Below are 14,250 nucleotides of genomic sequence, written 5' to 3'. Positions count from 1 at the left end.
ACAATGCTACCACAGCTGATGCAGTGCAGACAATTATCTGACCAATGTCTCACACAAGAGAAGTCTCTGGGATTAAAACTCAAATTTATAAGAGTTTCTTAGTATTGAGCTGTATAACTGTATCAGGCATTTTCTGAGAGAAAAAAACCCCTGTTTATCTGCTAGATCAAAAGGAGAGGAAGTGATATAATTTTCTTTGTAAATTTTATATACTTTTACAATCTGTACAAAAATCCTTTAATAAATACAGCCAGCTAATAAGATTTGAATGTATGCTACATGACTTTGCTCCTTTAATACTAGATGTTAATAGTAAGAATAAAATGAAAATCCCTGTTTCAAATGAAGAAAATAGTAATGTAGAGATCTGCGCCTGATAAGAAATAGAAGATGGAAACAAAACAGTTTCTTAAATGGCAACTCCTATTAGCCTTCCACATATTGAAAAGAGGATTTATGTTCTAAAATTTTTGTTTCTAAAAGGAGTGGTAAAGCTTATTGGGTTAAGCATACAATCTAAAAAAAAAACCCCTGAACATTCCCTTCTCCCCATATCAATCTACTCTATGCACTGAGATCAACAAACCTCTGTCATATTAGAATTTATCAGCATTTACATCACAGAGAAACAGCTCAGAAGAAAAACACAAAAATATTCGGATTTTGCTTTGATTTTTTTCGCCTATTTTTAATTTTTTTTCTTAAACAATAGATTAGTCTCATATTTAGCACTAAAATGTGATGACAAATCTAATTTATTCAATGTAGTAATTAATAAGGATAAAGGATCCCCACTTGTAACTTCCAAAATTATGTTTAAATTGTTTCAGTTCTCAAACTGACTTAATGTTCATCTGTAAATGTATCTGGACTTTGAATGATTCCTAAGTTTTCCAAAGGACTGAAGTAATCTGTGTGAATTAAAAATGCATTTTCAATCAATGGAGACTACCTTATAAAAAGGTTTACCATATTTGCTTTCCAGCTTGACTTGTCTTTTTATTGTCCAAAAAAAAAAAAAAAAAAAAAAAAAAAAAAAAAGGTAAAACCAAATTTTACTGCTCAATATAAATGACTAGAATTCTTTTAGTGTAGCTCAGTGGTAAATTCTTACCTTATTGTGATAGGGACGAGCACACCCGTGCTGACAGATTGGTTCAGGGATACAGTCAGAATGTTCTGAGTGTTTCCGCAGCCGAACCGAACTGTTGGTCTTCCTTCCACAAGATACAAGTGAAGAAACTGCTCTCCAAAATTTTTTTCACCAGCTTTGAAAACAAAAATGGAGATAATCACACTTCTGAAAGTGTAGGACCTCACAGAACAATTTTACACTACTGGAACACCATCATCAGACACAATGCCTATCGTGACACTGGAGTCTCTTCTGTCCATAAACAGGGCTCATCTTGAGTGACTGAGAAAAAAAAATCAGACTCAGTAAATCTCTGTATTTAGCTAATAACAGTTAAAAGTAAAAGAAAATAACTAAAAGACAAAATTTACTTAATACCACTGAAGTTGCATCAATCTTACAGAGATCTTTTTATTAATTGAACTTCTCTCTATATCAAGCAGTATCAACAAAGGTGACAATAAAAAAAGCCAAATCACATTCATCCAGCTTTTCAAATAAATTATAGAAAACAAAAATTATAAGAGAACATCACTTATAATAGATTTAAAGATAATGAAAAAATTACCTTTCTCAATTAATGATATATTTCACACTTGAAGAGAAGAAAAATTATTTTCAATACATCAAATGTACTGTTACTTGCACTTGCATACTGTTATTGAAAGATATGAATAAAACTATACTTAGGTTCACTTCCACTAAATAGTATATTATATATTGTAAAAATGAATGCAAAATATTTATATTTAAGTGATGGAAGGTACATGGCTCTTCTACAAAAAAAAGGACTGACACCTACAGTTTCAAATGATATTGGGTGAATTCGCCCTTTGAATATGACTGCATTTACTTTTCATAAAAGGTAAGACAGCTCCTGTTAACAACTTTTATTCTCCTTTAAGGCAAATAGCAAAAACATTATCAGTTTTTTTACTGTATTTTACTACATTTAACTGAAGTAAAATGACTAACTGGGTCATGAAACTGAATGTACTGCATGTGTTATTGACATACTACTGCCTCTGAGTAGGAGACCCTGGGTGCTGCCATGGGTATCGGATAGGTAGGAATCTTACAGTAGCATTTGGGAAACCCTCAACTGCGGAGTGCCTGGGTTTGGGTGTGTGAGTCTTCAGTGAGTCTGTCCATGAACCAGGAGTAGGAGTCCCTCAGAGTGGCTCAGAAAGGCTGGGATCTGGGCTGGTTTTCAGCTGCTGGGTAGGAACCTGGAGGTGCTGAGAAGGAGCTCCCAGGGCTGGAGCTGCTGGAGGGGGCCACAGTTTAGAATATCCTTTAATATTTTTATTCAGAGAGGCAAAAAGATTGAGGGTGTAGTTGGGACTTAGAAAACATACTAATTTGTAAAAAAAAAATATCAACTTTATTTTGGAGGAAAAAACAAAAAGAAAACAATGATCTTTTAGGAGACAGAGACAACAGTTCTTGCAACTGCCTGATCATTTCCTTTTGTATAGTTCCTAGCAGAAGCAGTTCACAATGTAAACTCCATCCTTGAGAGCAGCTCTCTAGTCAACATTGCATTTCTTTAGTCTGTTACAAATCCTGATGTCCTACTGAAGTCTTTTATGCTTAGACATATTTTGTATTCTGAACACCTAATTAACTCCAAAGCTATTTAATTTGACTGGATTTCATGCCTTTGGCTCTTACAGTTTCCTTCTAGGATAGTCTGATAATTCTCTTTCAAGATATATTGCACTATTGCACTGCTTTTTAACCCTCACATAACTGATATATGCACATATTGGATTATTTGTTTCCTTATCTTCTCCCCTCCCTGCTCATGCTATTCCTGGCATTTCCAATTTCTACCAGTAAATAGATCTGTAAGTCACATTGATTCAGAGAGAATGAAGTGGATGTATATGTGCACGTATATAACATGTCTTGAAAAAATGAGGTTACAGATGAACAGCTTGTTTCCCTTCTCCCAGTGACTCTGTCTATTCACATTGCCCACTAGTAAAAACTTGGAAGAAGGTCCTCATTATTACCAGCAAAGTAAAAAATCTGGGACAGCTCTCCCAAAGGCAGCATTACTTCTTGAAACTTCAAGTGAGTGTTGCTACTTGAACTTCAGTCTAGGGAGCACTTTCAAGTCACACTTACGGGTGACTAACAGCATTCTTCACATTATTTGCTAGGTGGTATGAAATCCTTTGAAAGGACAGTCCTTTAAATCTTTCTACAGTGAACATGAGGAGGCAGAGAATTTTGTTCTGGCAATGTGACAGAGCATATGCTACCTAGTGTGTATGATGGAAGTTACCTTCATAGGAAAAGCCCAAGTCATAAGCAACACAAACAGATTCTGGGAAGAGCAGAAATCAGGAAATATCCAAGTTAAAAATCTTGTTGGATATTAGGGGTAAATTATCTTGACCTTAATAGAGATTATGTGAGGGGTTCATGCTAGAGAATCCAGATCTCAGCAATCATCCTTTCACAGAAAACTGCTAGCTGGAAGGTTATTTTTGTACATCAATATGACAACAAGAAAGTGGCTACTAGGCTCAAATGATTGCCTATCTAAAAGACAGATTTGAAGTCCCATTAAAATATGAGATAAGCTTTATTATTAAGAAAGAAAATCTATTCTGACACAGAGGAAGGATACTGTGAAATGCTCTGCTTGAAAATGCCAGCTGAAACGGACAAAGACACTACAACTGAAATCTCTGAAATGTGTCCCTACTTAGTTTCATAAGGGTAAGGGGAATATGGGAAGATCTGGGGAACTGAGCTTCTGAGAGCACAGAAAATAATTTATGAGCATGACTTATGAAAAGGGAGCTGTTGTCCTTAAGGAATGCTATAAACATGGGCTGTGGTATCTGAAATCCAATTGTCAGAAGTTATAGGCTACCATATATAGCAGAAGCTAAACAATCTACCCTTGAAGGGATTGTGAGCAGCATTATGCTGACTCTATAAAAGCGAAAATGATGAAGTAAAACTTTACAACTGTATCAGGTTTTTATGATCACTAGCAATTTATTTTGTTTTGTGGCTAAATATCACAATTTGCTTTGACATGTTGATGAAATTTAATTATGCAAACAAATAAAATAATTAAGGAATGGAATAGAAATTTTATGAATACGTTCTGTAGTCAACAAATAAATCTTCTCAAATGATGGCTAATCTTTGTTGGCAAAACATAACTGTCACATTCTATCAACAATTTAAACATAAGGTAACTGCAAAAATTCCAGACAGTTTTAGTCCATTTACTGTTAGCATTCAGATGTTTCTTGAATACATACTGAAATAGTTAGGGAAAACATTATTATTAAGAATATAAATACATTTTTCTATGTATTAAGACAAATGTACACATAGCAATTTCCTATTAATCACACATAGGCTTCTATGATATCCTATCCCCATTTTTTCAACAGAAAATCTGTTTTTGGAAGCATCTACAAGTTAGGAAAATTATTTTTAATAACAGAATGATGTCATTTACTAAAGTGACATGCCTAGTATATATAATGATTCTCATATTCTGCATATTGGTTATCTTATAAGCAAGCTTATTTGCTGGATTTTCTATATTTTATTTCTCTTATATATATTTGTATATATATAATTGCACTAACTGCTAAAATGTATTAAAATAATGCATTGATAGTTTAAGTGTTTGGTTCTCTTATTTTAAGGCACGTGACATGAAAAGGTGAAGAAGGCACAGATCTTTTTTTGTTCTTCACTGACCTATGTACTAGGTAAAGACAGATGCAAGATTTAATCCTTTTATGTTATCCTTATGATTTTGACTTAGCCTTCTTATACATACTTTCTGATTCAAATTCATTTGTGTATCAGTAGCATCTTGTCTGAGATTTTTCCCTGTAATTAAATGTTTACTAATTATCTGCCAGAAAAACAGATGTAACCTCACCACCACCTGGTAAAAACAGGTGTGTTTGTAAAATGTGCAATCTGAAGGTGGATTAATTAAAAAAAATCAAAATGTGTAACAATTTTCTAGTAAAGTACATCTGAAAGAAGCAGATCGCTGCAATGTTCTTTCTATTTAAAAAAATATTTTGACAAGCAAAAAGATTTTTGTTTTATGCATTTGTGAAGCCTATAGTAACCATCATTATGAAACCATTGTTAATCTGCATAAATTAACAGAACCTAAAAATGTTGGGAACATTAACCCTTAGAAGTGTGTGGTTCTTGTACCTAGTGAGTGCAATAGCCTCAAGCTGGCTTTCTGCTGATGGTTCATTCCTCAGATGTTTGATGGTAACACAGCTTCAAAAAAGGAGCAGTAAAGGCAGGAATTGCATTACTATTATAAATGGAAGAGCTGACAACAGCAGCTTCTCTTTTGTAGTCGATAGAAATGAAAATGAGAGACAGAGCAGGGAGAAAAAAATGGGGGTGGAGGAAATACAAGAAAGTATGTAAGGGAACTCACAAGGATATTTATCTGACAGAAGAGCTTCATGCCTGCATACAGAAATAATTTAAAAATTAAAAATTATCTGTATAGGCACATGGAGCTCATTCATAAAACACTGGAGAGATTTTTGTTTACAAATTTATATATTTTATTTTACATTCATGTAAACCTAAATAAAAATTTTGATCTGAACCATCATAACGAACTTTTGTGACATTTGGAAAGGAATCTAATTATCAGGGAGACACAGAACAAAAAAAAAGAAAGAGTAAAAACAAGGAAAAGAAATTGCTGCTATAGAAAGAGGGACAGAGATTGTTATAGTAGAAAGGTAAAGCAAAGATCTATCTAATGTTAAACACAGTATCAGAATTCTACAAGATGTACAGTCATCTATTATTTTCTGTGTGTTTCACAGCCAGGGAGACATCCAAGTTTACTTATTTATTCATTTATTTATTTAGCTTAACAGAAATCTAATCATAATAGGAACCCTAGTGGACATTAAAAGAGTGGAATATTGCAAATCAGTTAAAATTCTGTTTTATGGATAACAAAGAGAATGAGAATGCAAGTATGGCATCTACCGAGAACCTATGAAAAAAGGTGAGTTTTCACTGTGTGAAAATATACAAAAATTATCCCAAATTCCTGGAGCAACCCCAGCTCAATTTTAGCGTGACAACTGAACTCATACCACTAACCCTGACCCACACTTCTTCCTCCTTTTTGGGTGCATGAAGGGACAAGAAGTGAGCTGTGACACAATCCATGGAAGTGGCAGATGGGTAACTGGAAATCAATACACTGCATGGTTCTCTGCTAATATTATTCTATCTCTCCAGAAAGCAGAGACACATATGTTCTAAAGAATGTGAAGTCTTCAAACACTGCTGAAACAAAATATCTGCAAATGCTTGAAAAGTACCATATTAACAATTTTCCATAGATGGTATGAACTAATACCTGAACAGGTTATATTAGGTTTTAATAGCTAATTAGGTTAGATGTAGGATGAGTACATTATATAGAAAAGAAAATGCATAGAGTCATATGAATTGGTCATTTAGTTAACCCCATGCAATGAGTGCGGACATCTTTGACCAATCAGGTTGCTCAGATTTTTCTCAAACCTGACTTGGATGATTCCAGAGATGAGGAATCTACCACCTCTTTGGGCAATCTATTCCAGGACCTTGTTCCCCTCATTGTAAAAAATTTCCTCTTTATATCTAGTCTGCATTTATATTCTTCTAGTTTAAAGACATTACTCCATGTCCTATTGCAACAGCTGTTAAAAAGTTAAGCCCCACATTTCTTGTTAGCACTCTTTTAACACTTAAAGACTGGAATGTGGTGTCTCCAGAGCCTTCTCTTCTCCAGGCTGAACAAACTCAGCTCCTTTAGCTTCAGAAAACACCATTTCCTCCTGAGTATAGCAGAGAATCTTCCATTTTTTTCTTTTTTTTTTTTTTTTTGTTTAGAGTTTGGGTTTTTTAGTTCACAGAGATGCTTACTCAGGGCTTATGTGTAGATGGCATGATTTACTTTAACTTTGGCTGGAGCCAAATTACTTTGCAGTGATGAAGCAAACAAAATCACTAAATGCCATATATACTCAAAGTACTTCCAATAACCTTCCTTAAATTCTTCTTCAAGGGCAAATAACTCCTCTTGAAACTGAAATAACTAACAAGTATATAAAACATTTCAGTGTAGAGAACTGCTACATCACCACTTATCCATGAATCTTGGCAAATTTTACTGTACTGTAGCTTAGGCAGCTGCAACAATAGCCCTGATATAACATACAAGGATTTGAGATACTATTTTGAAAAGCAGTAAACATTAATTTTCAATTTGGGGCTAGTGTGTTTCACATCTTAAAAAATCTAGGAAAGATAATAATAAAAGGCATAATTAAATAATGCCACAAAGCTTATATTACTTTTAACCCTGTCTTATAAATATGTACATAGTTCAGATGAATTCACATAAACTACTACCAGATTAATATAAATGCAACAAATTTAATTAGTATTATTTATGCTATATCAATAAGATTTCTTTGTGTAGAGAAACCCTAGGAAGCTGCAGTAAACAGAAAATGATCTTAGTGAATTTGCCTTTGTGGAGTAAATCTATCAAATAATCATATTTTTCTAGCTCTTCTTGGGTTGGGAAAGAAATCACCTCACTTTCCATGTTTTCCATTTGCAAGAAATTGCAAGATAAAATATATAATGAAATACCCAACTGGCAGAGAAGTCTATTTTTTCTTGCTGACTAGCGAAAAATGTACTTCTGTCTCAGAAGTTTATGTCATATATTGAGAAATGAAATATGCAGACAAGAAGCAACTTTTTTTGTAGTATTAACAGGCATACATCCAAGTCTCACAAGTATACTCTCTGGGGAATACAAAAGAATTCTCTGAAGTGTGAAATCACAGTAAGTACTTCAAAATATGGCAAAATTGCAGAACATAAGATAGTTCTATAAATCAAGGATTTGGAACCAAGATCACAATTATGGAAAGCAAGACTCAATCCAACTCTGGGGAAGCTGTTTCTCTATAATAAGTTGTTGAAAACTTCTTCAACATTTGTATTTTAGAGCTGTAAAACTTACAACTAAAGTCACATACTTACTGGGTTCTTGCTTGTCAGGAAGCTGCATTTTCTCTTGTAAGTTATGTTTTGCTCAATGAGTCATGAATTAAAGAACTTTCCAGAGGAACACAAGGAACAATGGTTCGAATTTTATAATGCAGCATGCATTAGAATACCAAAAGGCTTCTACTGCATTTTAATGACTCATTTTGCTGTGGAAGAGGAAATGCCAGCTGATGTACACTAAAGTTAATAAGGACCTGAAGGAGCTAAAACTGATACTTAGCTTCAAGTATCTTTGGTACTCACTGTAAAGAATTGTGCCATTTAGAGCAGTTGTTTTCACTGTCAAGTACAGAGTCGTCAGATTGCTTGTTTCCTGCCCAGATGCAGTCCTGGTATCAAATCCAGATGTCAGAGAAGGTAGCTCTAAATAAGAATTTCCAGTGAAGGATGGAAAAAACAGTGCTATGTCTGAAATAAACAACAAAAAGCCAGTGTTATTAATTTATTACAAAATAAAGCAATAAAATGCAAGCACATTTCAAAAGATCCATTTTTGTATACCTGTGATTAGCATAATCAACTATATAATTTGCTGTGCATGCATATAAATTTATTTAATTTCAAACATTCAAATCAAAGAAGCAGAAAATGAAAAAGTTCAAGCATCTGTCTATTACCAGAAGTGAAAATACCCTTACAGGAGAGACTACTACTACAAGATGCAAGTTGAAAAGGCTGTAATAAATTTTAATCTTTACAGATGTTATAAATGATTAAGAGCCAACTCAAAATAAAAGAATTTATTTAACAATTTTACTAAAATTGAGTTGTAAGGCCACAATAAATACTGACAACAACGATCGTATGTTGGGTGGACAGACTGGCAGCATCAACGGTGCTCTCCGATCTTGCCCACAAATGCTGGGTTTTTGGTGTACAGTTTTATACAGATTTTTTGTCTGGAGGCTATGGTTATTGAGAAAGTCCGAATATTCATGTATTTCTTGTATTCCTGATCTTGGTTTGAAAGGATTTCCTGTAAGTCCCAACAGTTTCCTGGACTTCTTCCTTGGGGTGCAGATGAAAATCCGAATTATTCACGTGGTCCTGAATTTTGGTTTCCTGTGAGTCCAGAGGATCTTCCTGAGTTCTTTCTCAGGGCGCAGGTGTAGTTTGTCTTTTGAGATTGATATCAGGCTCTTAAGTGGATGTAAAGTAGACATTCCTCCTAGATGTATGGGCTAGTTCAGCAGGTCCTTCTGTTTCTGTTGCAAATGAGATACTCTACAGACGCAAAACAAGTCCAGGAACTTTGGAGATGTCCCTGGTAGTTTTTTAATAGTCCATACTTTTCAATACAACAATTTTATATGTGAATTTATATTTTACATCTATTACACAGGTATGTCAGTGCAGAACTTTTGTCCCACGACACCTCTGTGAAGTACTTTTCATTTTTATTTCTAGACAAGAAACCCCCTTTTTCTTCACTTTCAGGATGCTCAGATTTTTGGGTTTGAAATTATAAAGAGGATGCCATTGGGCAGTATATGCATTTTTCCCACCACACTTCTCTGGAAATGAATAATTGTTAAGAGAAAGCTTTTAAGTGTAAAAGCTTAACATTTACAATGCTTATTGCATTCATTACTTTAGTCATTATGGTTTTAGGGTTTTTTTTTACCCTGTAGACATAATAATAGTATCATGAATGCAAGAAAAAATAAACTAAAACTAATTGAGGTTAGGCAGAACGTCTTCCAGATGTCCTAAAAATCCTATTTAAGCAAAACATCTTGAAGATTTCCCAGACTGATCACCAGGGATATGAATAAGGAATAAGCATCAAGAAAAATATTTTGAGTTCAGGAAACATTTTTGGAAGGAAATTTTTAGTTTAATGAACTAAAACTATACAGTCGGTCTGTGAGTGATGATTACACACAGGCATGACTGGTACTTTAAAAAAAAAAAAGTATTCACTTTATTAAACTTTTTGTTTGTTTGTGAATCTGGCCACTGTTTATCTTCTGCTGTTTTTATTGGATTTAAGAAAAAAGGACAAAAGGAAAGGCTTAGCTAAACAAGAATGTGTGGAAGGACAGTCATTAAAAAAAAAACACACCCTGACAGCAAAACAAAGGCAGGATGGAAAGCAATGTCTAATTATGTTTCTAAATCATAGATCTGGAAAAGTCAGGACTGTTGGAGAAAGTGGAAAAAGCTACAGGATGAAAAAAGGTCAGTGGCACTGCAAATCAGAAGCAGACCTACATGATTATGAGAGTGTTTTTTGCCTAATTAAATTCATAGTTTCAAGAGAAACGGTACTAAGAGATCTAGCAGTATAATGCAGGGCCACAAACAGAATTAAGGGCTGGCTTCTCTTTCACATGAGGAAAGACTGAGAGACACAGGACTCCTGAGGGTGCAGAAGAAAAAGCTTGGGTGAACCTTATTTATTTAGATTAGTCTGCAAATACATGGGGATGGAGAAGAGGGTGCCAAACTTCTCTCTCAGCAATGCACTTGATAGGCAATGGGTACAAATCAAACCCCAAGAAATTACACCTGAACACATGGAAACTCTTTTTCACTATGAGGATGGACAAACACTGGCATAGGTTACCCAGAGAGGTTTGTCAGGTCTCAATTCTTAGAGATTTTCAAAACATGACTGGGCATGATTGTGAGAAACCTGTTCTAGGTGAACCTTCTCTGCTTCAATGGGGGGTTGGACTTGATGGTCTCAAGGTGATGATCCCTTCCAACCTCAACAAATTGGTGATTCTGTTATCCTTCACAGGGAGGTTCTGTGCACTCAACCTTGATTATTATTCTTCAAGTGCAGCGCCTTTAGAAACCTCAGTGTACTTCAGTACTCACAATGTAGTGATACATTGAGCAACAAAACTATCAAAATGTCTTTTATTAAGTAGTTTAAAAAATACAACTAGTCAACTCAGAGAGTAACTGTCCACAATTTATATTTTAAGTTTAAATTAATCTGTGATGTTTGTTTCAGCTATGTGAAGGGAAAGGGGAGAAGAATGAGAAGGGGAAGGGAGCATCTTGGGCAATCTTGAAAGGAATGACAATCTCATCACTTCTTCAGGAAGAATATCTCCCTTCAAAGGAGAGATCTTCCTTAGAGATTTAAAGCTTTCCAGAGAGTCCAGCACCTTGTATCCAGAAGTCTTTGCACTGATGTACAGGCAAAACTACTGAGAAAAGATGCTATTTCAACAGGCTTCCATCACCAATGCTGTGAAGTCCTCCCAGAAATCAGCAGAAGAGACACAGCAAATGCATCCACTGCATCAGAAAAAAATGCATACCTGGTAAAAAAGCCATCCAGAAATGCCAAGATGCAGAGCACACCCTCTTCCTCATGATGTGCAGGCTATTAGCCTGCTGATCTTTAACAGTAATTTTCTGCCCTAAAGCTGTAGAACAGCTGCAATATGTTGCAAGTCTGAAACATCAGTAAAGAGGTCACTGAGAGCACAGGGATTAGTCTTCTTGGATGAAGGGCCTAAGTGGAACAAAACAGATTAAGTTTGTGTATTAAAAGCCTGAAATCTATGCCTGTGATAAAGTACACAGATAGAATACTATGGGCAAAGCTGCCAGTCTCAACTAAATTTTTCCACTTTCTTCATTTTACTAAACCCCTAATTAGAAATTAAAGTTCCGTGCAGCACTGACCATGACTGCACACTGGTAGGATCCATTAATCAGATCCAAAGAAGGGGATCTGCTGAACTACAATGAGCTAATTTTTCACCATATTATGAGTGTATTTCAGTACTACTTCCTAGCAATATTTACAGATTTTCATATTTTACGATGGTTGCTGGCAATAAATAATTTAGTATTTGATTCATTTCACAGGACAGGCTAATAATAAGAAGTAGTATTTAATTCCACCCTGGGTCCACTATCTAACACTGTCACCTCTGCCCATGATCACCATGAACCCCAAGGGACTCTTCTCTGTTGCAGCAGTGGTCTCCTAAATGAGTGAAGTGCATGCAACCTAAGGGATTCTCAAAACAATTAACTAGGATACAGGAAGAAATATAAACTTTCTCATATTTTAAGGATAAAAAAGATTACAAATAATTCAAGGGAAAAATTTGTAACAGAGACCACAGAGTTGGGTCTGAATTACCCGACAAACATATATGGCTAAGAATTATACTTCAACAATTTAACTGAAGACACAAGTTTTCTACTGAAATAAATAGATTATCTGGGATATTATTTATGACAATTTTTGCAATTGCACATAGCACAACAAGAAGTTGAGAAACATCAACAAGTTTCTATTATGTCCCCACCTGGCTTTGTCTTAGTGAGAAAATAAAGACTAAGGGGAAGAATATAGTTTTCTACTGCTAATAAAATGGAATCAATCTGTTTCCACTTCTACCTCTAATTTTCCCTTTGCATTCTTTGTTTTTTATGACAATTTTGGCTTAGCACTAAATTCTATTAAATTCTGTTGAATTATTTTTAAAATAAAATTTTCAGTCCTGAAGATATTAAGACTCAGCAACTGCACCAGCCATCACAGAATAAATTTGAATGAGAACCAAGAAAGTCTTTTGACATCACAAAATTTTAGAAAGAGAAGAAATGCATTAATTTCCTGGTAGGAAAATCAGACCAAACACCTGACTAAGCTTGTCTACAATCTACAGGGTAGATAACTTCATTCTACATCCCTGCTCCTCTTTAAAAATGAAAGTAAATGGGTAATCCTAGGATGTGATCATCCTCACCCAATCATGACCTAAACCTGCCTATTTCTCTCTGTTTGCTATAAAAGGATGTGAGGGTCAATAGTTTAGCTGTAAACATGTACACCACCTAGCAAGATCTGAAGGTAGATAACAATTCTCATTTTTGTTGCTTATGCATCAGAGATAGACGGCCTGCAGAAGGATTTTCTTTAGGCAAAACCAATTAGTACAATAGTTCTGAGTTGAAATATTAAAGATGGGAACTGAACAGGATGTCAGAATATTTAGTCAAGGTTAGCTAGAATTTTGCTTAAACTCTGAATTTGCTGCTTGTATCTTTCAATTACAATAGTAAACATCCTCTGAAACCTATGGACAAATTCGGTGCTTGTTCTTCTTTTCCATCACTCAGAGAATGTAATAAAAGCACAGGTGATAAAAACTTTTACGAGCAGTGCAGCAAACCTTTTCCATATTATCAAGAATGGAGGTGTTCCCAGCAGGCAGAAAGTCAGTTAAGAAGCAATATCAAGGGTCTGATGAATACATGATCCGTTCTATCTCATGCTCACAGAACTTAACCACCATAGAGTAATGCATTCTTCTATCTCATGTTCATGGTGTGAAGAAAATCAAAGTGAAATAAATATGATTTCAGAAAATTCCTAGGGATTATGTCTGGTACATTTAAAATCTGACTTGGATGTTTCATAAAGCATCACACACACCTACAATAGTACAGAAATGCAGTAACCATTTCCTATGAAATAATTGATTATCTGAGTTCAGCTGTTTCAAGACAATAAAATATGAAACAAAATAAATCTTACCCTTGCTGCTTTCATTCATTTATCTCAATGCACAAAAGCCTCCTGCCTGCTGTAACTGAACTCCTATATCACAAAGCAAAAAATCCTTACAAAATAAATTGTACACGTCTTCCTCTATCAGGCCAGCCTGGTGCCTTTTTGATAATGCTCTGCTGTCAACTGGGAGTCTGAAATCAGATCACTGACTTAATCTCTTACTTTGCAGACTGCTAGGGTCTTTGAATGGCAGAAAGACAGTACATTTAATTGTAGAAACTTAAGAGAAAAGCACTAGAGGCAATGGGTCACATAAGCAATCACATAAGCAAGAGGAGGACGTCAATTCATTTTCATTGAAGGAAACTGCCATACAAGTAGAACAATAGCAGAAGAAAAGACTAAAAAAAAATTAGGAAAATAAAGCAGAAGGTATTTGGCAAGCATGCATCTGCAAAGGTACAATGAAACACAGAACAGAAACAGGGATGATCAGAGGGAT

The 14,250-nt window shown here is 34.9% G+C and overlaps 1 protein-coding gene across 1 annotated transcript in view; it reads right to left on the bottom strand.

Annotated features, from left to right (window-relative positions):
- The window catches only part of EYS (eyes shut homolog), a gene marked incomplete at both ends in the record, with an annotated part of 727,941 nt that overhangs the window by 139,365 nt on the left and 574,326 nt on the right, over window positions 1-14,250 (bottom strand). The window contains 2 exons of the mRNA XM_083857640.1: window positions 1,115-1,268; window positions 8,498-8,662. Of these exons, the coding sequence (XP_083713766.1) occupies window positions 1,115-1,268; window positions 8,498-8,662 (319 nt within the window). The remainder of the gene's footprint in view (window positions 1-1,114; window positions 1,269-8,497; window positions 8,663-14,250) is intronic.

This window comes from Zosterops lateralis (genome assembly GCF_965231275.1).
Source record: "Zosterops lateralis genome assembly, chromosome: 3".
NCBI classification, from domain to species: domain Eukaryota; kingdom Metazoa; phylum Chordata; class Aves; order Passeriformes; family Zosteropidae; genus Zosterops; species Zosterops lateralis.
This window is presented reverse-complemented; position numbering and strand designations above follow the sequence as displayed.